This window comes from Drosophila albomicans, chromosome 2R (genome assembly GCF_009650485.2).
Source record: "Drosophila albomicans strain 15112-1751.03 chromosome 2R, ASM965048v2, whole genome shotgun sequence".
NCBI classification, from domain to species: domain Eukaryota; kingdom Metazoa; phylum Arthropoda; class Insecta; order Diptera; family Drosophilidae; genus Drosophila; species Drosophila albomicans.
This window is the reverse complement of record NC_047631.2, coordinates 15617216-15642339: the sequence shown is the minus strand read 5'-3', so window position 1 is coordinate 15642339 and position 25124 is coordinate 15617216. Positions and strand designations below refer to the sequence as shown.

Sequence of the window (25124 nt, the reverse complement as noted above, 5' to 3'; positions counted from 1 at the left end):
GCCGCTTTTCAACACTAACACGCACACAACAAGTTGGCAGCGCCGTTCATCAGCTGGCGTTAACCCTTCAATAGTGCGGAACGACCACAGCTAAATAATAATTTGATTGTGGCGCGCTTGTTTCAAAAAGTTGGAACACGCAAAATGACATTGCTCGTAAATCTTTTCGAAAGAATCCTCACCAATTTCCTGCAAAAAATATAGTAATTTATTGGATTCTAAGTCGTTGTAGAATTTATTTACATAGTAGGGATCTTCAATGCATCGGTTGTTTGTCTTGAAGCCAAACAGAAAGTCACTCAGCAAAAGCAATTTCGAGTTGGAATAGTGCGGTTTTAACAGCCTCAATGAGGCCATATTACTTGGATCCATTCCGAGTATGTAGTCAAACTTTTCGAAATCATCGATGTCCAGGCGACGAGCGCAGTCATTATACTTAATTTTGTGGTGGCCCAGCACACTTAATGCCCTCGGATCGGGCTTCTCGCCCAAATGCCAACCTTCAATAGCAGCGCTGTCCACTTGCCACTCCTCTTGGAGTCCCTCTTTAGAAATGACATCTCTTAAAACCGCCTCCGCTATAGGCGATCGACTAATGTTATCTGCGGGTGAGTTTCACTTTCATATTAAATTCAATTAACTTAAATTAAAGTAAGCGTTACGTACCCGTGCACACCATAAGCACATTTTTAGAATTTTCAGTTGTATTCATGTTTTTTTTTTCTGATATTTAAACTTGATATTTATTTACTACAACGCTGATTTTTTCTATAATTAAGGCGTTCAATTGTTGAATTTGTTTACAAACTGTCAAGAGAGTTTTGAAGGGTATTTCCAAGTCGTAAATCTTTGATTCGGATGCTGTTCTGAGTGTGAGTCTTAAGTCTTAAGTAAACATGTGGCGAGTGTGCAGTGAAGTGAGTCGGAAGCCGGAAGGGCTTCGATGTAGCTCCTTCGAGAGGTGTTTCATCTAAACACAGTTATTTTTATGCTGTGTCAAGTGAGTTGAGTTTCCCCCCTTGCACATCTTGAAAGACTTTTTAACGGTCGAAGTCGAGAACTGCACTTCACACAAGTTGAACTATTAACATTGAATTAAAGTTCAGTTGGCCGAGAAACCATTAGAGGCTACCAACGAAATCATTTGCATTAGCATAAGCTTTGTAAACTTTTGCGAAATGAATATGCAGCAGCTTCTTATGGTTGTTTGGGTGGCTGGTTGCAGGTGCAGGACCTCAACAAGAGCGCGACAGATTCTCCAAAATTCTAATGACTTTTACGCTGACATCGCTGGAGGTTGGTTGAATGGTCCAAGTGCAGATTGTGCATAAAGTCGTTGACCAGGCAGCTTCAAGAATGAGAACTTCAAGTACGAGAAACGAAAAAAACTAAGTTTTATGCAAATTTTACACAGCACAAAAAATAAAGGAACACATACACAAACAAAAGCCAGACGTACATAAACTTTGCCAACTTTTTTAGCTTGTTGGGGGTGTGGTTGGGATTGGGACGTGAGAGTGGGATGGAGGGGTGTTGCCTTTGCTGATGGCATCAAAGTGAGCTTGTCGTAGTGCAGACAAATGTAACAACAACTCGTATCGCACTCGTCTTCTTACATGTGAGCACATGCAAATTCCATGGCAGGGCAGGCGTTACTGCAGTGCGTCCTCAACAATTGACAATTGTTGAAAATGCAAATGGAAATGCAGAGACATATGCATCAACAGCAACGGCAACAACATCGACAGCTACAACAACATCTCATTGGTATGCGTTGGGCGGCGAATTGTAGGCGTTGACATTGCTATCTGACAACGATGACGTCTGCTTAGATAAGATAAAGGATGTCAGCTGCATTATCAGCAGCAGCAAAAGCAATAGCAAACAGTCAGTGCAAATACGAGTGTACCGGCAAATAAACAGACTTGAGGCCAAGACGGTTTTTCAAGTGCAAATGAGGCAGCAGCTGAAGCAGCAAAAGCAACGACAACGACAACAGCGGATAACTGATAAAGGCAACCATTGAAGTGCAGACAAATATGACCGAATGATAAATGGTAAATTCTAAATGCTAAATGGCAAAATGTCTGCAAACATGGCCGAAGCTTCAGCCATTTTGCACTCGCAAATGGGAAAATGAAAAGCGGAAAAGCTAAGGCTGCCAGACTAGCAGTCTTTCTATTTAGCTGTCTGTTTGTCAATTCAACTGTCTCTCTATCTACATATTGCTCTACCCCGCAGCATCATCAAATATTTAGCGCCAGGCATTGCATTGTACATATCGTAAAATGTAAATACGAAACGGACGTCGAAGTGGTGGAAGATACATGCATATATCTGTATCTGTAGTATGTTTGTTTGTACTGATAAACTACCCTGTGATGCTCTTTGATAGAGGGGGAGGCGTGGGTGTGCTGCAGTGCCAACGACCAGCGCGACACAAAAGCATCGCAGCCAAAAAGCCGGCAACAACAAGCGTCAGCAACAGCGAGCGACGCCAGCAACATTGTTGATGCAACTCCAAACAGGCGCGCATTTATTAAAAAAAATGAAACCGTAAAAAAACCGTAGTAAAAAATAAAAATAAAAATATAAAAGATTTCTAACTATTACAAAATTTAAAGAAATTAAAAATTATAACAGCTTTCAAAAAATGTAAAGCCCAAGAAATAGCTTAATTCCCAATGAACTTCTCAACAATAAATAATATACATACATAAATTATAACATTATTTTAATGAATATTAAATCAAAAACTTTGTATAGCTTCACAAGAAATCTTAACGCAAATGTCTAGGTTCTGCTGCTAGCAAACATAATTACTCACTTGGGCCCACTTGAGACTAATCCGTCCCTGGCATTTGGCTAGCGCAGTGTGCATGTGTCTGCGTACATTTATCTCGCATCGACTTGTTATGTTGCTTGACTGTTTGTGGCTGCCTTTGTATGCGCCGGCAGCAGCAACAGCAACGGCGACTGCAGCAGCGACGCCGGCGGCGACAGCGGCAGCGACTGCGGATTCAGAAACTTGTTTTCAACGTAGTTGGGTTTAGTTTACTTTGAGACGGCATCGCAGGTGGACGTGTGTGGAGAGTCAGCGGTCGAAACGAATACGAACGTGAGCGCGTAGAGAACGAAACGTAGCGTGTTTTTAGATACATACACATACATGCATACGTACATAGCAATAACAACAGCAACAACAACAAAAAAGAAGCGAGAAGCAACGTCAGTGTTTGCGTTTGGTTTTATGACGCGGCGGTCGAGTCAGGTAGTTTCTTCGATTTGGTTGTTCTTTTTTTTGTGAATTTTAATGTCTGACAAAATCATCAAGCGTGTAAATGTTGTTAACAAGTACAAAGTATTAGACAAGATAAACAACTTTGTGAAACGACAAGATTCTGTGGAAAATTAAAAAAAAGTGTTAACCAAACGCCAACTACGCGAACTTAAAACGGATACCACACTTCATCAACACAACTTGGATTACTCATCTCGCGCAGCTCGCAGGAGCAACGACCAGGCCAGGATTGGAGGCCAGGCCAATAGCGACATTTCACTGTCGACTGTCGACGCGGTTTTCTCCCCACACGATCGTTTTTGTTTGTCTCACTCTCGCCTCGAGTGTTACAGCAAAAAAGCTAAGACTAACTCTTTACGAAATCAGAAACCAGTATCTGAGCCAATGTATCTGTAAGATACACCACAGCCCCAGCGCATATTGGAATTTACTTAACGCATACACACGCACGCACTCACACACTTGCAGTGCTGCGGTCTATTGGAGTTGTACTTGTAACGTAGGTAAGTACAAAACTGGCGGCGCCCTTTTCTTCGAAATTTCCACGGCATCAACAGCAGTTGAACTGTTTAGATGCCGCTTAGATGAGGGATTTTCCACCCTCGGCTAATGAATATGACCTGCACGTCGCTACCTGTGATGACCCTTCGAGGCAGATAAAGAGAGTGAGAGAGAGACAGAGGTTCTGGCAACTAAGTAACTAACTGACTGCAGTTGAGAGATTTTTTTACTGCATATTGAATGCTATTTATAAACGCCATTCTCTGTGGCCTCGCCATAGCCTCAGCCTCAGCCCTAGCTCAAGTCTTGGCTCCACACCCAGCCTCCTGAGTAGCCGAGTAGTCAGAGTCAGAGTCACAGCAAGCGGAGTCAGCTTACGCTTGTGCGTTTGGTAGCCACAGACAAGACAAGACACGATCAGAGCCGGTTTCTGCCTGTCCACCACCAGCAACAACAACAGCAACAACAACAACAGCAACTGTAGTGGCAGCAACAGCAATCGCAGCAGCAACATCAATTCAATTTCTACTGGCTGAGTGAGTTTTGCTGTGATGAAGAACCTCAGCAGCAGCCGCAGCAGCAGCAGCAGCAACATCATTGGAGCATCGACGATTTAAGCGTCTTTCGTTCCATCTTTCAAGCAGGTTTTTGTGCTCTTTTCTTCAGCTTTTCGTTTTCGTTTTTTACTTTTTACTACTTACATATTTTGTCGTGTTGTTGTTGTAGTTGCCACAGTTGCTGCCGCCAAGATTTGCTGATTTTTCACTGGTTTCTTTTAGTTGATTTGTTGCTGTTGTTGTTGACTTCGAGTAACTCTTAAGTAGGTGCATGGCCTTATTTACCCAGTTTCCAAACCACTCACATATTTCTGCTGATTCATAATTTTAGAGGCTTTGAGTTTTTTTTTTTTATGAATATATTATGCCTGGCATTCTCTTGATCGGTCTTGTCACACACCCATAAAGTCCGTTGTATCGCCAATCTAAAATGTACATTTGTTTTTGAGTCATGGCTAAACAATGTGTCAATGTGACCAGCGCTTTTTTGAACTTGTTGTGGTTGTGAAGGTATGACCGCATAATGCCCGGAACAGTGCAAAAATCAAAATGCAAAACTTGTTGCTGCTGCTGTCAATAACGAACAGAAACAATAACAAAGGCAGCAGCAACAACAAGAGCAACGGCAACAAAGGCACAACAACAAAACCGTTCCAGTTAACCGCAAAAATGCTTTCAGCAAATACATTTTAGAGTCGTTTGGCTGCCATGTGCCGAGCCCGAATCACCTGGACTCCCAGCTTACTTATTGTTGTTGTCACACATTTTGTTTTTGCTTAGCTGTTGTTGGTTGTTGGTTGCTGGCATGTGAAGTAGAAGTAAATAAAGCAGCCATCAAGTGGCTAACGCTGCTTACAGTCAAGGCAAAATGTTAGCACAAATCTTTGCAAGTGTGTCAGCGAAGCGTCTAAGCCTATTAAGCACACGGCTTAAGATTGACCTAGAGACATAGCCAAAGCTGTGGCTATAGTCATCGTTATCGCCATCGCCATCGCCAGGCAACCCGAGTGCGGTGAGGCAGCCGCCCAAGTCTCGAGTCGCTTCACTCTCGGAACGATTAAGTTCAATTAATGCTGACAGGCGTCGGCTCAGAATTGGCACACAGGCATAAAGAAATTCTGGCTAATCATATACTGCGTTGACTGACAATGTTTGCCTAATTAGAGAAGCGGGTTTTTCATGTGTCGGCCAAGCAGCTGCTTGGCTAATTAAAGCCAAAAGTTTAACACTTTCGCCGAAGGCAGCTGCGAGAATCTTCTCCAGACAATCCGAGGGGATTTGCAAGTTATACGCTTACTTATTTTTTTTTATTTGAATTGTTGACCGTTGAGTATTTGTGTTGAATTCATGTGGGGAGTTTGTAAAATCTTTAGACTTCCTCCTGGCTGCGACGCACACAACGTGCTACTTTGCGCTTGAACTCAGCATAATCCTCGCGCCATTCCTTGGCCGCATCCACATTGGCCGCCGACTCATCATTGGGATCGGTCAGCATAGAGATGACCGACAACAAAATGGTTTCCACGGTGTGCACGGGCAGCCAACGCTCCTCGGCCTTCTCATATCCCCACTTATCATCGCCCGGTTCGTGCAAAATCGAGATGCACACGTCGCCATTCTTTTCGATATTTGGATGCCAGATTTCGGTGACGAATTTCATGCGTGGCGGACGCAATGGATACTCTTTGGGAAAGATCAAATGGGCCTTGAAGCAGCCGCATTCATAGAGTGTATCCGGTGGCCCAATGATGACCACTTCCCACTTGAAGATGTCCTCATCGCTGATAAGGCCTGCGGAGAAGCCCTCGACGGGATTGCGTTGCAGTTCGGCAAGTTGGCGCTTCAGCAGCAGCGAAGCTTGCAGTTCAGACATGGCACTAGCTTAATTTCAGATAATTAATTTTATTGATTGTATTCACTTTTTGTTTCAGGCATTCCTTGTTGTTGTTGCCGTCACACTTACTGCAATTTGGTTCAAAAATCTCGCCTTTGGTTGATTTCTGATTAGTTTCTTTTTCGGAATTTTTATACACTTTTTACAGTGCTGAGCTACGCTGAATGCTACGGCCAACGTAACATTGACAGTGGATTTAATTTAAACACAGCATTGACAGGAATTTCGTAATGGAAATTCTTTGAGAATTTTCTATTTTCTATTGAGAAAATCGATTGAGTTCAGCTAGACAAAAGCCGAATGATTGCTATGCGATAGCTATGCAAAACTATCTTGTTGTTGTTGTTTGCATTATGCATTATGAATGTTGCCACAATTGTGGCAACGGTTTTTGTTGCCCGATTCGGCTTTTCGTAATTGCGTACAATTGTTGGCACAGACTCTCTGGCGAGTTGCCTAGAGTTGCATGTTCATATACCACATTTGTATCTCATTCTCTCCCTTTGCGCCACAGACACACAGACAACTCGACAAAGTTTTTTGCCAATTGCATTTACATCTGCCTCCCTCTGACCCCTTCTTGGCTGCTAACTGAAATTATGTTGCCACAAATGTGTGAATTGTTAATGTCTCTTAGCCAGTTTGCCACTTGGGCCATTTGCAGTTGCCTTTTGCTGATGCTGTTGCTGTTGCCATCGTTGTCGTCGTTTCCCATTGGCTTAAAGTCGTTGCCGGTTTTTCAAGTTTTTCATGTTGCAATTTTCACAAATTCCATGCGCTTTGCATGTGTGCATTTTCAAACAACGAAAACAACAACAAAATAATAAAAATAATATTTACCTGGTAAATGTTGCGTTTCAAATGCCAACAGCGAGAACCATAAGAGAGTAAGTCGCATTTTTCGAGAATTAACAGGCGCACATGGGACTCGATGCATTCAGTACTCGTTAAACATGTTTGGCCGCAACATAAGACTGACAGCTGTCGTTGTTGTTGTTGCCGCTTTTGTTGTTGCTGAAGACCCGTGGCATGCCCATTTAAGTGCCACATGTTGTTGCACTGCAACTGCGACTGGCACAAGCCAGCAACAAATTATAAACAATGTGCAACATTTGAGAGCCACACGCGCGTTGTTGCCTTCCCGCCACCAGCAAATGGGAAGAACTCAAATTTCCATTTCGTTAAAGTGTCGCGCAAAGATAAAATGGCATTGACTTCTCTGTTAAATTGATTTTCAAAAAATTTTCATTAATGCACCCACACACACACACAGGCACACACAGTTACGTGAAAATGTCAAAGTTTTGGTTGTTGCCATGCTGGTTGATCCCAGGGCGTGTGTTGTTGTTGTCATTTTGTGGGCGTGCAGTCGAATGCGACAATTGCATTTCCGGCATCACGCGAACTTCTCTACCGGTCACTCGAGTCCGTTTGTTTCCCAGCCCACGCTCTTGAACTCCGTCTGCTATTGAAATAGTCGTTCTCTTTTTTTTTTTTGTTTTTTGTGGATCGTATTTTATTATTTTTATTTTTTTGTCTGCTGAGCAGGTGCATCATTCAAGCGTCGCCGTTGGGTGCCCACGCTGTGCTGCGTGCCTCAAATTGCTTGCTCATGTTGTTGCTGTCTAGTGCTGTCTTCTCTCTCTCTTCTCCGCCAGCTGCCAGCGTCGATCAATTCGAATTGGTTCTGTATTCTCTCTCTTTCTTTCTATCTTCCTCTCGGGACTCGCTCTCTCGCATTTCGCTTATTGAAATTGCAAATAAGGGCGGATTGATGGATTCATATTTTGGTGGTGTCTAGAGTGTCTGCGACACGACAATATTACGTCTCGAGGGACAGCTGTGCCTAATTTGTTTACCAACTTTTTGTGACTTCTCATAAAACTGAATAATCTTTCTTTAGTTGTCAGCTTATATTTCCATTTTTCGTTGTCATATTGAAGACTACAGTTAATGCTGTCTAAGAAAAATACTGGAATATAAATTTTGAATTTATAACTTAATTCTATAAAAGAATTCATAAAACTGAATAATCCTTCTTAGTTCTTAGCTTTTATATCAGTATATTCGGTAGGTAACTTGGGCAACGATGAAGTAGAAAACTTATTTTAAAAGCATTGTATACTTTTATACATTTTCCTTTCAATTCTATAAAAAAGAATCATAAAACTGGATTTATTCTTGTAGTTCTTAACTTATGATCAAAATTGACTTAACCTTTAATTTTCGTTATATACTTTTATCTGTTTTACATGTTATTTGAAAACTTTCTCAGTTGTTCTTTCTTAGCTCTAGTTCTTAGTTTATAATTAATGGTTGCTTTGCGTTTTAAAAACTCAAAGGTAACTTTGACAAACAAGTGCTAGAATATATATTTTTATTCATTTCAATACTTTTCAGTATTTGTTGCTTGGCAGCACCTTTCATTTCGCAAGCGCAGCTGCATTTGCCCCTCTATTCATTTCAAAGTGAACTTTCATTAAGCACAGCACAGTTTTTCATTACGTATACTTTATAAGTCGCATAGTATTTATGGCTGCTTCTTCTGCCAGCATTTATATTGGAACAATGCTTAAATGCAAAAGAAATGCGAGGAGAGAAAACTAAATAAATTGTGCGGTGGTTAGCAAAAAAAAAAAAAAAAAACACGATAAATGAAAATGCAACACAAAACCTTTCCATGGCTTTCCTTTCGTTTCGTTTCGTTTCCTTTCCTTTCATTTATTTTCCAGTCCATTCCTTTCATTTCGTTTCTTTTCGTCTCGTTTCGTTTCCTATCCACGTGCAGTTTTAATGTATTTTATGCGTTTTCCCATTGCCGTTTTATAATTGAGTTCGCAGTTGGCGAGTTTGCTGCTCTGCTCCCGGCTATCAAGTGCACTATGTCCCACTGACTGGAACTATACTATACTACGCCATATATACATATATCTAGAGAGAGGGAGAGAGAGAGGTGGGTGCGGTGCTGAGGGAGCGCGACAAGTGGCAGCATTGAGTTTTGCTAAAGTTGAAACCAGAACTGTAGCAGGAGTTTGCAATTGGAGTTGGACTGGGTTGCAAGTGGGAGTGCGAAATGGAGTCGGAGTTGGAGTTGCAAGTGGAGGACAGGGCATGTTGATGTGCACTCATGTGCACTGAATGCGAAAAAAATTCTGAATTCTGTAGTTTTGCACTGCAACGCGATATTATACGTTGTTTTTTTTATGATCTACGCTACAAACTCAAGAGGGTATAGCACACACACACACACACACACACACACGTAGTTCCTCAATAGAGGGCAACCGTGACGAACGTTGACGGCAAATTAAAGATCTAATCTTAAGCGATGCAGCAAATTGTGGCGATTTAAATAGACAGCTAAAGTCTTTGGACTCTAAAGAGTATCTTTAAGTCCACTTTGATTAATAAAGATCTAATCTCAAGCGAAGCAGCAAATTAGAGAGTATATATTAGTCGACTAGAACTGTTTCCCTTGTTTGTTGCATGTTTTATAATTATTATTTTTTATTATATTCAACGACAATAAAACGGACGCGCTTTTCTGCGCTTACCTTTTTGGCCATGCCAAGTGCCAGCAGCATCGTGAGCTGCATTTCAATGCAGTTGCAGTTGCAGTTACAGTCGCTGTTGCTGTTGCAGTTGCACAGATCTAGATCTGGTGCACACACAAAGACGCCGGCATCATCAACTGTGCCCCGCCGCGTCGCAGTTGCGTCGGTGTGGTCCGTAATGAGCGTTTCCGTCAACAGTGCTCCAATTGTGCACAGCTCCAGGGAAGGTTGGGGATTGTTGTATGTGGTAGACTGCGTTTAAAAGCGCATTTTGTTTTGTGTGCTGTGTTTTGCGCCTGGGCTTTAAGTCATTTGGACCAAGTTTAGGTAGTTAATAACTCAATTTGCTGCTGCCTTAACGGCTTTCGGGGCCTGTTCTACGTAATGTTGGCGTAACAGCATTTCGTAATAGCCATCGCCGCATCGACATAGACAAAAGTAAGCCACCTTGGCGACGTCTGGGCTCCAGAGCCCAGCGAGCCAAATGAGCCGTTAGATGGCGGCGGCGGCGTGCTTAAAGTTCATTTACTTTTCGAAGAAAAGTAGTTGATAGGAAAAGCAGGAAAAGAACTTAAAATAATGCTACAAGTACTACTTTTATTTCTTCTCTCATTGTATTTCGTTTGGTTATTTTTTTTTTTCGTATTTGTTTTCATATTTTTGCCAGACCATTTCATTTTGAAAACGCTTCGCTTGTCGCTTTTGTTGTCATTTTTTTTTGTGTTTGTTTTTTTGTCCAGTTTTTCTTCGGGCGGGCTTGAAAAATCCAAGCTTGGCCTAAAAAGTGCTTATTAAATTTAATGACAGCACGTTTGCTTGCGAAAAGCGTTTCGACTCCATATATATTTTTTGTGTTGAACCTCAACTTATTGCTTTTTTTGTTGGTTAAAGTTTTATTGTGGGCCGAGGCGCATTGGGAGCAGAGAGGCTATAATGGCACAGACTTTACATTTAATTACGTGGCATGGCGTTGACTCTTTGTTATGCCTTTGATTGTTATTGCCTTTTAAAATGTGTTTGTGTGTGTACGCATAATGCACATTATTGTTGTTGCACAGCTTCAAATGAAATTGTTACTAATTTGACGAGTATTGTTGTGTGCGCGAGAGTTTCTCCAAATGAAATCAGATTTGTATTTCCAATAGCCATCCATTAGATATTATTTATCTATTCAATTAGTTTATAAAAAGTGTCTGGTTAGCTGGCGATATTTCGTATAAATAACTTTTTTGTATTTTTGTAATTATAAACTACAATCGAATACCCGCAGAGAGTCAACAGCAAACAGGCAGTGAAAGTATTTTAACAAAAATTTAAATTAATGCCTTCAACATCACTGCGAACTGGGAAAAGGGCCTTTGGAGCATTTTAGACCCGCAGGTTATGTGCCGGTAATTTGCAATTTCCCTGCTGCCGAAAAACGACCGAAGAGAGTGAAGAGGAAGCGCAGAGGGTGAAGAGCAGAGACATGGCTGACTTGGTTATTATTCAACTGGTTTCTTAGTATGCCCCACAAAAGATGCATTACACTCCAATCTGTTTGCTGCTGTGTTGGGTTGAGGTTTTGCATTTTTATGGCGCGCTCGTTGAACTTCAAATTGCGCGAGTGAAAAAATTGAAATTCACTTTCAGTTGGCGCGGAGATTGCACTATGCCAAGTTAATGAACTATGCCAGCCAGCCGAGTGCTGTGCTGTGCTGTGCCTCACTTACTTATTTTGCGAATCTTGGAACAGGAAGCAAAGTTGGCCTTTAAAGCAAAAACTATGCTAATTTCTTCTGGTTTCCCAGCGGCGTCAACTTTATGAAATGAATTCATTTTCATTTGCCGCCGCAGCAGCGAAACAACATCAACAACTTACTCGCGGAAGGGGCAAGACAACAGACCATAGAGAGAGATAGGGTCAGAGAGGAGGGGAAGTGGGAAAAGACAGGGGCAACTTGTTGTCAAGATTTGTTTGCGTGCTGCCAACAGCATCGGCCACAAATTGTTGACTTTTATTCACACAATTACCGACATCGTATTTGCATTTGTTTCCCTCTTCACCTGCACTCGCCTCGTCTGGACTCGAATCGGACGAAAAGTCAGTCGAGCATTGCGAGTATCTGCTTCACCTGCTACCAATTAAAAGTCTAAGACGAACCCTTGACATTGCCCCAGGCAATGTTGCAGCTGCCTCCTAGACAATGCCCCATGCAACGCCGAGTGCTGAGGACTGAAGACGTTCGCCTAATTAACTTTCTTTTGACATCGCTCATTCGCCTTACAAATCGCGTCTCAGTTTCGTTTTCAAATTAGCATTTCTATATAACACAAACACATACAAATGCCGGACCCAACATCAGCTTTAGCTATAAATTATTCAAAACTGACCCGTTTGCTTTCATTTCATTTCATTGTTTTTCATGTGACGCAGCAAACTGACTCTAAAACTGAGTCCAAGTCGAAGTTGGAGTTGAAGTCAGTGTTCGGCTTGTAAGCCCTGTGGGAATGTCTCAAAGAAGTCATAAAAATAACAGTTGGGCGGAAATCAACATTGATACGTGGCCCTCGAGTTGTGTTGTGTTGTCTAAACAGTGAGTTACACTCTTTGTTTAGCCTTTCAAAGTTCAGGGCAATGTTGATGGATAAGATCTTAAGATCTCCGCAATCAGGTGCGCAGCCATCAAGTGGCTGCTGCTGATTATTGTGGTCTAAAAGCTGATTATGCTGTCCCAAATAGCCCAGCAACAATTGGGTTAAGCTGCGATTTAGTCAACGTATTTGCCGTTACTCAACTTGAATAGTGAGAAGAACACGACAGCATCGATTGAGCATAAAAAAAGCTGATAACTGATAGTTAACATTGCACCAATTAATATAGAATTATATTGATTTTTATTTTGTATCATTTCCTGTGCTCGGGGCGTGCGTTCCATTTCGTTACGCTCTCAACTTGTTGAAACGAGAGTAAAATGTGCCAATTTTGTACATGCTGTAAATGCAATTTATATGTATGATATATGTATGTATACAGCTAAAGAACGAGCAAACAAGAGACACGGCCACTTCATCACGCAGCGTTGGCCAAGCGTGAGGCGTCTTTGCTAGTTGCTCTTGTCGTTTGTTGCTGTTGCTGCTGCAGCGGCAGCGAATGCAACTAAGCGGCAACAGCCAGCGGCATTCACGTCCCGGTCGAACGCGACTGCAGTCTGCACTCTATTGTTCTTGCAGCTCGTGCTTGTGCCAGATTAATGCACCAGACCAGGCCACACCATATCAGACAAGACGAGACGAGCCGAGATGAGATGAGATGGGAAGCGATGCGAGCTGGGGGAAAATGAGAGCAGCATTCGCTCGACCACCCCAAAAGGTTTCGATTTCAATTTGCAGGCGGATGTTCGCATTAATTGCCATCAACATCATGTGCTGGTCATATCTATATATAATTCATAGAAGCAACATTGCAACATTGCATTGCATTGCGTCTCAGGTTGCCGTTGAAGTGCCGTTGAACTTGGAGGTCAATCGAGTGATGCGATGCAATGCAATGCGATGCGAGTGAAAATCAATCGAATGCACCTGAGCCAATTGGAAATTGAAAGGCACATTGCCTTCTACTTTGTTGTTGACGGTTCACTGACCACAATTGGCATTGCACTTGACACTGCGCACACTAACTGGTTGCAAGTTGCAAGTTGCAAGTACAATTACCTGTAACTGGTTGGCCAGTGGTCACTTTGCGTTGCCACTTTCACTGCGAGTTGGCGGGCCAACGCGTCGTATGCTTGATCGAAAGCGTGAAGCCAAAGTTTAATTGAATCGGTGCTGTGCCAGTGTGACCAGTTCGCATGAATTGTGTATACGCTGCGGTAATTGGCAAACATTGAATGGCCGCTTGCTCAAAACTTTCAAACTTGGGCCATTTGAAAGTTATTGGCCTACAGTTGCCACTTTGCTTAACTAAACGCAAAAAAAAACCTAAACTTTAACGTGTGGCAAAAGTTGCTCAAGCGCAACCTACGAGCACTTTCTGTGTGGTTGCACCACAGACCAGGCAGAGCCAAGCAACTTTGACTTTGCGTCGCAGCCGCGACAAAATCAATAAGAAAAATAAAAAAACACACGCCGCAAATACGCACTGCGGGCGTGGCATTAAATGCGGGCTGAGGCGTGGCGGCATGCCGCAGTAATTTGTTGCTTTTGTTGTACTGCCCGTTGTCATAAATTGGGTCACCAAAAAAAAAAAAAAAAAGAAAAAAAATGTATACACAATTATTTGTGCAGCAGCGAGAATCAGAGCCAACAACTCTACCGCATTGATTTGAGGCCTTAAAACGAGTACAAAACTCGTTTTTGGGCAACTCTTTAAAGCTTGCAACACAGCCTCTCTTTCTCTGTGCTGCTTATGTCGTTTTTTTTTTTACAACAAGTTTAGGCCAAAAACCCTTAAGCACACATGGGAATGCCATAAAGCCACATAACACACAAGCACACACACTTTTACTTGAGTGTGTGTGCGCTGCGACTTTCCATTTGCACAGATTTTCATTTCGACATTTCAATATGTAAACGGCATTTATACCAAATGCGCCACGAATAAAATTCGTCTCGTTTCGTTTGCATTTCCCCCCAAATGGGATTTGAGTTTATGAATATTGACAGCATAGTGCATAGTGCGGTCTCTTTCCTCTCCACACTCTCTCTCTATCTCTCGCCCTCTCCACTATCAATTTCTATATACGATATTAGAATGGCAACTACGCGTTGCAACTTTGTTGAAGTTTGATCGATTTGTTGCAGTTGCCCCATGTAACAGTCGTGGTTGGTTTGGGCCGCTGTTTGTGATTCATTGCTCCGCTGGGCAAACATAACTGAAAACTGGGCGGGGCGCATCGGGTGAGTCCGCCGGAATTGTTTTGTGGTCGGAAATGTCGCTCGTCACCCTCCCCTCCTTGTCCCTTCCGAACTTGTAACCTCTCAGCCACACATTGCCCATCAGCAATCGCTTTATGTTATTAAATGAAGTTGTTGTGTGGCATTTGATGTTATTGCATTTGCTTGTGTTTTGTCAGCCATTTGAACGCGTTCGATGCTGCAACATTATAGAAACTATTGACAGATCATGTCAACTAGCTGCCTGGGCTGCCCTACATTGAAAGGGCAACAAATTTATATTTGTCGCTTATCAGCTTGGCACAGTTTCAGCGCATGTGTGTTGATAAGTAAGTGTGCCGCATCGCATGTTGCAAGCAACGAACCTTCCCCCTTCTTAAAATGCTGACAGCAATGTGCCTTAGATTGCTAAATGCCCAGTCAGCCAACTGCTGTCCAAGTTACTGTTGCTGCTGTTGTAGCTGTTGTAGCTGGCAATTTCGTTGCAAATTGCCGACAATTCTTGCAGGCGCCGCTTGTTATTGTCTCGCGGCATCTCGTGTTGAAGTGGGAGTCCGTGTCAGGCGGCATCGCATGACAAAGTGCCAGCAACTTCAGATACTTCAAACTCTCGCTTTTAAAGTGCATTTTTACATTGTTTTGTGACAAGTAAATAGAGTATCTGTTGTTCGCGTATACTTAGCTTTTTTTCCATTTGAGTTTCGTGTATTTTGTTGCGATTGCCACTGATTATTTGACGCTGACATTTGGTTAGCTTCAATTATAATTAAGATCTGACTGTAACGTGATTTTAGGTGACGTGCTTGCACTTGATTTGCTTTTGTTTTGGGGAGAAATTGTGTCTGCGCTGAATACGAAAACTGCTGATTACTTGCGAAAATTTTGTTGACTTATTACCAAGATATATTTATTGCGCTCGCATTTGTTGTCTCCATTAACGTAATTCAAAGCTTCGGCGAAATGTGCTGATCAAGCATGAAATTGCTTAATGAAGCGTGGCGCATGGAAATAACGGACCTGCATAGGAAAACACAAAAAAACTGTTAGCGTAGACTAGTCTCTTCCCTCCTCCCGCTCTGACTCTCTATGGAATTGCGACATTACAGCTGCACGAAGTGCACAAAGCAATCGCTACAATCGATCAGCGGATCGCAGCAAACTGGCTGCAGGTGCAAAGCCAATAAATTGTGCAAGACTCGAAAACAAAAAACTAGTAGAGGCAACTAAATTGATCAAACACTGTACAGCAAAATAAAGCAAAGATCGTGCTTGTGCGCACATTACGTATGCGCCATGTTGTCACCCCATAAATAATGTCAGTGCATTTGAAATCGAAAGCAACGAGAGAACTGGCACAGCATGCGACACATTCGCTAAATTCTAAACAAAAAAAAAGAACACGAAAAAAGCAAAACCTAATTGTAAATGCAAAAATTCTAAACACAACAGCAACTACAGCTGCTCATTTGGCAGTCGAGGGAACTGCCGGCATTTTGCGAGTGTTACGCGGCTTTGAGCGCTCTAATTGTGTGTGTTTGTCTCGCATACTATATACACTAAAATATATATGCACATTGAAACATGCAACAACAAAAGCAAAGCGGCAGCAGCACAGATAACAACAACAAAGCGACATGCAACAGCGAACAGGCGTTGAACGTTTAACAGCGCTGAAAAGCCAAAAAGCAAAGTATAGCCAAGCCGACAGTTAAATACGCTATATACGAAATTGTACATTACAATATTTAATATATAATTTAATTTAATTTGCATGTATAGATTATTAATGATACCAAACTATAATAAATCGAGTTTCTTAATTTGGAAATTTGAATTCCGTTGAGTCAACAATCTCTTTTAAAGAGAAGTATGCGAACAAAGCACTCGTAGCACAGAGAAAAGTCATGTGGCCACAGATACATACATATGTAATTCGTAATTTGCCATTAAGTGGAGTGGAAATGCGTAGGAAAATGTATGATATAATCATACAGAGAATGGGCGGAAAGTCTGACTATGCATGGCCGGGCAAATGGAACTACATAATAACACAATTTTCAAGATCAAGTTCAAGTTTAGCTGCACGTCATGATTTATGCTTTTCTACTCTCTCAAGGTGTTGCAGTTGGTGTTGCTGTTGTTGATGTGATGTGATGTGCGATGCATCGTATCATCATCAGCAAATTGCAAGCAATCGAATTTAGCAAATGGAATTGATGGGAAACTCTGCTTTGGCATTTTCACAAAACTGCCAGTCTAGGTTAAATGCCACACAAATACAGAAGAGAAGAAGAAAAAACCTTGATGCGGTTGGCAATTTGCCAAAGAGGGAGACACAATAAAAAGTGTCTAGCGGGTAAAATCACCTTTTGACCCACTTTATAGACCCCAACAACAACAGTTCCCTTTCCATCGTCGGCTTGCTTGTTGTGGCATAATGTGAAAATGATGTTGCCTCTGATTGATGCGAATAGAAAACAAAAATCTTGCAACCGCAGTTTGCGACAAATCAATCGCTAGAAGCCACAATGTGATTGTTGTGTGATGCACAAGCTGAATGTAAATGTTGCCTGAGGGGCAACAACAACAACAACAGCAGCAACGAACGAACGAATAAACGAACGGAAGTCAAGCGCAATTTGTGAACATAAATCGAACAATTTACTATTTACCGCCAACGGCTTAATGCTATATAGAGTTGCTGTTCTGGTTGTTGTTGATGTTGTTGTTGTTGGGAAGCAGATGACACAGCACGGAAAATGTCAAATGCGAAAACGTTTGCGGTTTGGCCAATTCGGAACGTGACTTTTGCATTTGCCAGCGCTTCAAATGAGTCGCCAAGAAGAGTTGCGAGTGAAGCTGCAACTTTAAGTGTGTCAGTTGTTTGCATGCAGACTTTTGTGTGTGTGTATGTGCTTAAAGCGGAGGGGCACGGGGCATTGAAGCATGTTTTACGCATAGTTAAACTTAAGTGCAGCGCATCATCCCCACACACACACACACACACACTCCACTCGCACACATAGAGATTCCAGCTTTATGCACTTAATTATGCATTAGGCTGCTGGATTGACATGTGTTCACAAGTGCGAAGAGTTCAAGGAACTCAGTTAACCCGACCCAAAAGGACTCAGTTTGGGGGTGGGCGGGTGTGTGTTGTGTGTGGCCACACTTGGACAGCCGGAACTGGCGGTTGTCTTCATTAAAGCAAACGACAATCAATTGCCACCTTTAAACGACCGCCACGTGGCCACGTGGAAGAGACCAACTTCAACTACAGTTTGCAGAGCTGCACAGCAAGTCGAGGGCAGCGACTATGTAATTGGCGTTCGCTGGCAAATGTGAATGTGGCGCGCCAATGGAGCGTGTACAGCTCGGAAGAGAGGAGAATTGGAGTGGAGTGGAGAACTGGTCAACTGGGTGGCAGTTGCCGGCTTCACTTGAGTGCACCGCACAATTTGTGGGGTGCTGGTGAATTGATGGGCCTAACCCACACGCATGTGTGGCCAGAGTGTGTGGAATTCGATTGAATTTATTGCTGTTCTTATTGTAGTTGTTGTTGTCGTTGGTGCAGCTGCTGCCGAACTGTCCGCAACTCTAATGGCTCAATATGTATGTGTGCGTGTGTGTGCAAGCTGCTGGCCAAATTTATATTGCCTACATTCGAGCGCAGAGGCGACAGCAGCCGAGTTGTCTGCAATTGATTTTGTTTTGGTTTTAGGGCAGAAGCAGAAGCAGCAGCAGCAGCAGCAGCAGCAACAACCAAAACAACATTGTCGCCGCTAGGCGAACGCTTGGAGACAGCATGCTTCGATGCATGCACAGGACACGCACACACACAAAAACACACAGCAGTCCAGGGAGCAATAGAGCCATTGGGGACAGAGACAGAGTGTCCGGGCCCGCACGAGCGCCTTGTTTATTGAATTTGTGCGCTGCCAGTGGCATTGCAACTACCGCAGCAGCAACTGCCACTAACACGAGCACAACTCTATACGTTATACAGTTCAGAGACAGAGAGTCAAAGCTATATTGCCACTGCAATTGAGGATGTAATTTTTGCATGTCTCCGGCATTAAATTTGCGCCTCGTTGTGACTGTGTGTGCTTGGGCAATTAGGGCTATGACATTCCGCTCTAAATCTCCTGCACACTTTGCTAATTGTTTTCAATTGCACACACACACACACACACACACACATTCATATGCACTTGCAGAAAAAGTAAATTGCACTTTGATGAGGCTTGGAGGCCTGCCGGGCTAATTAGCTGTGAGAGAGCTCTTTCAATTGCAAAATTGTTGTCCACAATTGCACTAATATCATAAGTTGACCAAATTGCTTAATTGCTATTAAACTATACAAATATATTAAAGCGTTTGGACTCTCTTTCTCTTCTTGAAATGCACTTCTAGGCAACATTTTTCCTTCTTCAATTCAAAAACTAAATGTGTTGCGACTTCTTGTGCGGCACTATTTGAAACGCGTTTTGTCGTTTTTGCCTTCTCGGTTGCACGTGACTTGTGTGACCAAATTGCCTGCCACCGCTTGCTGGCTTGCTTGCTGTGCTTGCTTGCCACGCCTTTTTGACATGCCTCTGGCTTTTGTTTTGCATTTGCGTGCAACGATTTCTGGAACTGGAAGCCCAAGTTGATTTCTGCTTTGCTCTTTGCCCATATCCGTGTTAAGTTGTGTGTTTTGTTGCCTTGTGTTGTGTGTGTTGTTTGGTTTGTTGTTATAGGCTTTTAATTGACATACGCGTCGCTTACACGATTTCTCAGTTGACTTCTCCCCATTCTCAATATATATGAACTGCATACTAATCAATCCCTTTCTCTCTCTCTCTCTCTCTGTTCGTGTCTCTTTGCAGTTTGCGACAATGGAGCAGCGAAGCAGCGCCTAAATTTATTGGCCCCACATTGATTACCATACGTTTGTGTATTGGCCCCTAAGGTAAGTTGACTTGAGTTATTGGCCTGCTAAGTTTAGATAATTGGTCTCACATGCGTTGTGCTGATGCTAATTAGAGACAACACCACATAGAGTTGTAGATATGGGAGTAAGATAAACATATATTAACACAGATTTTTATGGCCTTGCACGCAGCGCCTAAAGCCGAATATTCAATATTTTGCTGGTAAAACGGCGGCGGTAATGCTTTAAGCCATTTTCATTAGCTAACCATCAATTGGATTGCAGCACTGAGCTTTGCCCTACAGTCACAACAAATACATCAACATTAGCAGCTCTGTTTTTTCATGCTGCCGGTGTTTTTATACCCGCTACCCATAGGGTAGAAGGGTATTATAACTTTGTGCCGGCAGGAAATGTATGTAACAGGTAGAAGGAGGCATCTCCGACCCTATAAAGTATATATATTCTTGATCAGCGTCAACAGCCGAGACGATATAGCCATGTCCGTCTGTCCGTCTGTGTGTCTGTGTGTCTGTCCGTCCGTCCGTATGAACACCTAGATCTCAGAGACTATAAGAGATAGAGCTATAATTTTTTTTCGACAGCATTTGTTATGTTTGCACGCAGATCAAGTTTGTTTCAAATTTTTGCCACGCCCACTTCCGCCCCCGCAAATCAAAAAAATCGAATAACAAGCGTAATTTTAAAGCTAGAGTTGCGAATTTTGGTATATATAATAACTACTATAGTAGTTATGATTCCTGAAAATTTGGTTGCGATCAGATAAAAATTGTGGAAGTTATTAAAAAAATACTTTTGTATGAGCAAAAACGCCTACTTACTAGGGGTCTTAGTTGCTTTGGCGGACAATCTGGTATATTATGCCGTCTATGGTATATTTTGAATGTGGTACTATATCGATATAACAAAAATACCATTTGGTATATTTTTAGTATTTTTGCATTTTTGGTATATTTTGAAAAAAATACCGCAATATTTTGCTTTTATTCAAAATGGGTAGCGGGTATCTCACAGTCGAGCACACTCAACTGTAACTTTCTTACTTGTTTGCTGCTAACTGCCTGCGCCAAATTAGAAATAAAAGCTCTATCCTTAATGCATAAACACAAAATAAACACTCTTACACACACACACACACACACGGCTGAAGTTGAAGCCTGCGCTCAAGCAACTTAATTTGAGTGCAACTCAATGTTTATGCTACGCTTTATTTGTAAGCAGCAACTGCTGTGACAACCCGCGCAGCTTTTTAGATAAAGAGAGCGAGCTTTCACTCGAGAAGCTTTCACTCGCTCACTTGGCTCCTACTCCAGCCAAGAGTCCTGTGTGTGGTGCCGAGCTCACATACGAACTGTAGGATTTTCAGCAGTCTCTTCACGAATTTCGCCAGCAACGGCTGCCCATAAAACATCGAGCGGACGGTTGGCAACGCGTGCGTCTCTTGTTTGGTTGGCAACTCAACAAATTAAGAAAAAACAACAAGGCAGAAATATAACAGGAATAAGACACCGTGGGCGTTTGGGGCGTTGGGCGGTCGTGGGACGTCGTCGTTGTATTCGCCGTCGCAGTCGCAGTCGTCGTGTGTTTTGGGCTGCGTGAATCTCCAACTTTGCGCAGCACACAACGCGAATAATAAAAGTAAAACGAAAATGAATTAGAAATTTTTGGTTGTGCGGTGTGTTATGTAAAGCGGGGCGACAAAGATTCGAAGAGCTCTACCCACAAAAAACGAAAGCACGTTCCCAGTGCTAGAGTGAAAATATCCAGTCAAAAATATTTCTGTGTATGTGTGTGTGCTACACTGAATCGTTGATATCGTTTTGCTCATTGCTGTTGCTCCTCTTTTTGTTGTTGTTGTGCTGATTGCGCACACGTATATTATGTAAATTATTATGTGCCAGCCCCAACGAGGCGAGCCTTGACTTCGTCGTATTGCCGAGCACTGTCCACGTCCACGTTAACGTTCACGTCCATGTCCATGTCCGTATCCTCATCGACATGCTACATTCCCCTTGGCCCACGTTCGCGTCGGGCGCACAACACAAAAGTTTAGCGACTGTTGCGAGTGAAAGCGTCCAAAACTCATATCTGACGTAGAGCCTCCCATTTCTCCTCCTCTTCCTCCCACCATTCAACTACTCGCTGCCTTTGAGAAAAGTGTATCAGTTCAGGTGTTGGCCTTCTTTAGAGCTCTCCTTTTACTAACGTTATGTCCTCTTGGCGTTTATTTTCGTCTGCGACTCGCGCGTCTCGCTTATTGCCCACCACATGAGTTTCAGTTCCTTTCAGCACACGTGTGTGTGTGTCTGGGTGTGTGTGTATCCGTGTGAGGCTACACAACATAAAGCAGCATGTGAAAAAGTAACAACAGCCACACAACAAGGACACTGACTGCCACAAGAAGAAACTAAATTGTTGCCAACTTTGTCTGTCTGTCTGCCTCTTTCTTTGGTTGCCGCCATCTTTGGCCGCTTTTAAAGCAATTTATTATGCCTAGCAGCGCATTATTTACACACACACACACACGGATATACACTCTTACGTGTATCACGTCTAATGAATAAGTTATTCAAAACAGAATCTACATTCACATTTGCATATCAAGAAGCCAAGTCGACAACTGCCAACACACACAGTCTGGCTTAAGTTTTTCCCGTATTCCCTTGCATTCGTATATTTTCCTTGCTGCACACATTTCCCTTTACTTTGCTTAGACTGATACAACATCCAAGCATTCCATTAAATTCGCATTAAGAGCCATTCTCAGGTATTGCATTTTAAATATTTTCGTTTAATACACCTAACAAAGATATCTATTAGCATTTAATTATAAATACATGTTGATAATTGCGTATACGTAATTTTACTCCGATGGCGTGTCAAATTTTTGTGCTTGGCAAAAGTTTCAAGGCACCTGACAGGCTTCAAAAACTTTTAATCAAGTAATTTTATCGGTTAGTATAATGGCCTGAACATGTGAAATTCTGTTATATAATTAACATTCTTGTGTGCAATAGAAAACAAAAAACAACACTGACAAGCTTCAGGTGTTAATAAATAGCTTTTGAACATTTCTAATAGCAATTGAGTGCAATAATAGATTTTTGTGTTATACATTGGCAGTCAAGTGTCAAAATTAGATTTATCATCAAAAGTGGTTCATCAAAAAGTCAAAGCATGCCAAAGAATACTGCTGGCATTTCTGGTGCACATTCTGTAGATAAGCAAAGACCACACAAGCATTTGGCTGATTGCACAATTTTCAGAGATTTCGCTGCTTAATGTAATTGCTCAAATGTTTTACCGTTTCACGTCATGTTCAATTCCATTTCAATCTCACATTTTCATAATTTCATAATGGCCTTGCCTAATTTTAAGCAGTCGTCAGAAAGGCGCCAGCAGCTGCAGCCCAGTTCTCTGTGCACGTACATACATAGCTCGTCTCATTTGCATTTGGCATTATGCTTATGCTCTTCAGGCCAAATGTAAAATTAGATTTGAGTGCAGCAACTGAATTACATGCGAGCAAGCAATCGTGCAGAGAAATGAACTCTTGATGACGCGCTGTCCTCGCCTCGAACACGCATTTTGTGTGCGGTTTTCCGCTGACTTTGGTTGGTTGCTGTCTTCGCATTTATTTCGCATGCATCAGCAATTAAAAGTTAGACACTCGATTCTGCAGGTAATTGCAAGCGCCAAGGCATCAGGCTAAAGCAACGGACGAAAGGACATGGCGTATAATTACGAAACTCATTATGTATCCCTCGTGCCGGTAGCCAACGATTTGCAGTTCAGTATGTGAGCTGCTGCTGCTGCTGTTGCTGACTTTTGGTAACATACGATATGTGGTTGTTGTGGAGACGGGAGGTAAAAGTTTTTGTTGAACTGTTTGGGTTTTGCAGCCGCAGGCAAAACTGTTTGCCGAACTCGGCATGAAAGGTTTTCAGCTGGCGCTTTTTCAGCAGCAACTTCCAACTTCAACTCTAACTGCAACTTTAGCTTTAACTTTGGCACAAAACTTCTAAGCCGAAAGTCAAGCAGTCAAAGTGCATTTTAGTAGGTATTTACTGCATTAAAAAGCCAGTGCCCCCGACCAACATGACGTATGTGCAATACTTCACCTTGTTGCCCAAAACTGACGTGCAAATTAAAATAGTTTTGCGCCTCTCTCCAACTCTCGAGTCGTCTAGGAGCTTTTATTAAGTTTGTTTAAGCAAATTTCTAAACTATTCCCAATGCCAATAATAACAACAAGAGCAAAATGAAGGTTAGATGGAAAGGGTTCTGGGTCAAAATTGCAACTGCTCGAATTTATGAAAATCTACAAAATCGCATGAGTTTTTGCTTGTGTACATTTGTAGTTTAGTTTTATATGCTGCATAATCAATAACAATTTGCATTTCTCTCTCTCGAAGAAAAGTAATGGCCAACATGCCGAGCAAAAGCTAAAAGTCTATCCCTTGCCCACACACACACACACACATACTCGCAAACACAAGCAAACATATATTTACAATCGTACAACAAAGGAGCACAAAAATATCAAATGCCAAATGAATTCGCCCAACATGGCCAAAGAAAAAAATACAAAAAAAAAGGAGAGAAATGGAACAAAACAAAATAGCACATAAAAATAACAATGTATCGCAGATGTTGGATAAACGTGGGTGGTTTCAAAAGTAGCTTGGTAGTTAGTATTTTGGGTTGAAAAAAAAAAAAAACAACACTTAAGCTGTTTAAGCCACGAATAATAAATCCTTTAAAACTAATTTGTGCAAAACTTTACAAATTATGGAAAACAGAGAGAGAGAGAATGAGAGAAAGAGAACAAAAAATGTAGACTCAATTATGATAGTTTTTAGAGCTGAATTCTGTGAAAGGGATTCACTGCTATTCATTCATCTATATTCCATTGTTCGTTTTTAGTGTTTTAATTCAATTCTTGCTCGACTCTCGCTTCAGTTTCGGACAAGCTGTCCAGAGAAGGGCAAAACAAATATACCATAAACAAAAGCACACACACACACATACAAAAACACACACAGTAAACTTTAGCGACAACTATTAGAGGAAAATATTTTTGCTTGCCTTTGTTCCCCACATGCAATACACGTGAAGCGAGAGGGAGAGGGAAAAAGGGAGCAGCAAGCTGAGAACTAAAAAGCGAGGTGCGGCACAGAGAGGGTCAGGCACAAACATGGCATACATCCTGCAGGCGCAAGCCAGACCCGAGTGGCTTTTGTGCTGCCAAAAGCGGAAATGGGTAACGGCAGAAAGTAGAGGAAAGAAGGGAAATGTTTGCTGGTGGTAGTTCTGCCTCCCTCGTATCCCTCTCTCACACACACGGGGCACGAGTGTGCGTGCAAAGTATTTAAATTGGTATGCAACATGAATGACAGCCGCCGTCGCTCATGTTTGTGTGATAAAGTCCTGGCACATGACTGCCTGCTTGTGACTGTGTACATGTATGTGTAGGTGTGTGTGTACGTATGACTTTGTGTGTGTGTAT

At 42.2% G+C, this 25124-nt stretch overlaps 3 protein-coding genes across 4 annotated transcripts in view; 1 reads left to right on the top strand and 2 right to left on the bottom strand.

The window, feature by feature from the left end:
* Positions 1-40: 40 nt before the first annotated feature.
* Positions 41-816, bottom strand: LOC117575915 (low molecular weight phosphotyrosine protein phosphatase 2). Its single transcript, XM_034260369.2, has 3 exons — positions 667-816; positions 244-602; positions 41-189 (listed from the first exon to the last, which is right to left on the bottom strand). Exons 1-3 carry the CDS (start codon positions 710-712, stop codon positions 91-93), a joined length of 504 nt encoding a protein of 167 aa, XP_034116260.2. The 5' UTR covers positions 713-816; the 3' UTR covers positions 41-90.
* A 4817-nt stretch (positions 817-5633) lies between these two features.
* On the bottom strand, positions 5634-6506 carry LOC117576626 (ubiquitin-conjugating enzyme E2 G1). 2 transcript variants are annotated; one of them, XM_034261551.2, is made up of 2 exons: positions 6323-6506; positions 5634-6236 (listed from the first exon to the last, which is right to left on the bottom strand). In XM_034261551.2, the coding sequence occupies exon 2, from the start codon at positions 6230-6232 to the stop codon at positions 5729-5731; it is 504 nt and encodes a 167-aa protein (XP_034117442.1). In that variant the 5' UTR covers positions 6233-6236; positions 6323-6506; the 3' UTR covers positions 5634-5728. The 2 variants fall into 2 exon arrangements, with proteins under 2 accessions (XP_034117442.1, XP_034117441.1); XM_034261550.2 differs by having other exon boundaries at positions 5635-6240; positions 6323-6504.
* A 14514-nt stretch (positions 6507-21020) lies between these two features.
* The window catches only part of LOC117576625 (uncharacterized), a 28569-nt gene continuing 24465 nt past the window's right edge, over positions 21021-25124 (top strand). Inside the window, 1 exon segment of the mRNA XM_034261549.2 lies at positions 21021-21253. The gene's annotated coding sequence lies outside the window, so the exon portion shown is untranslated.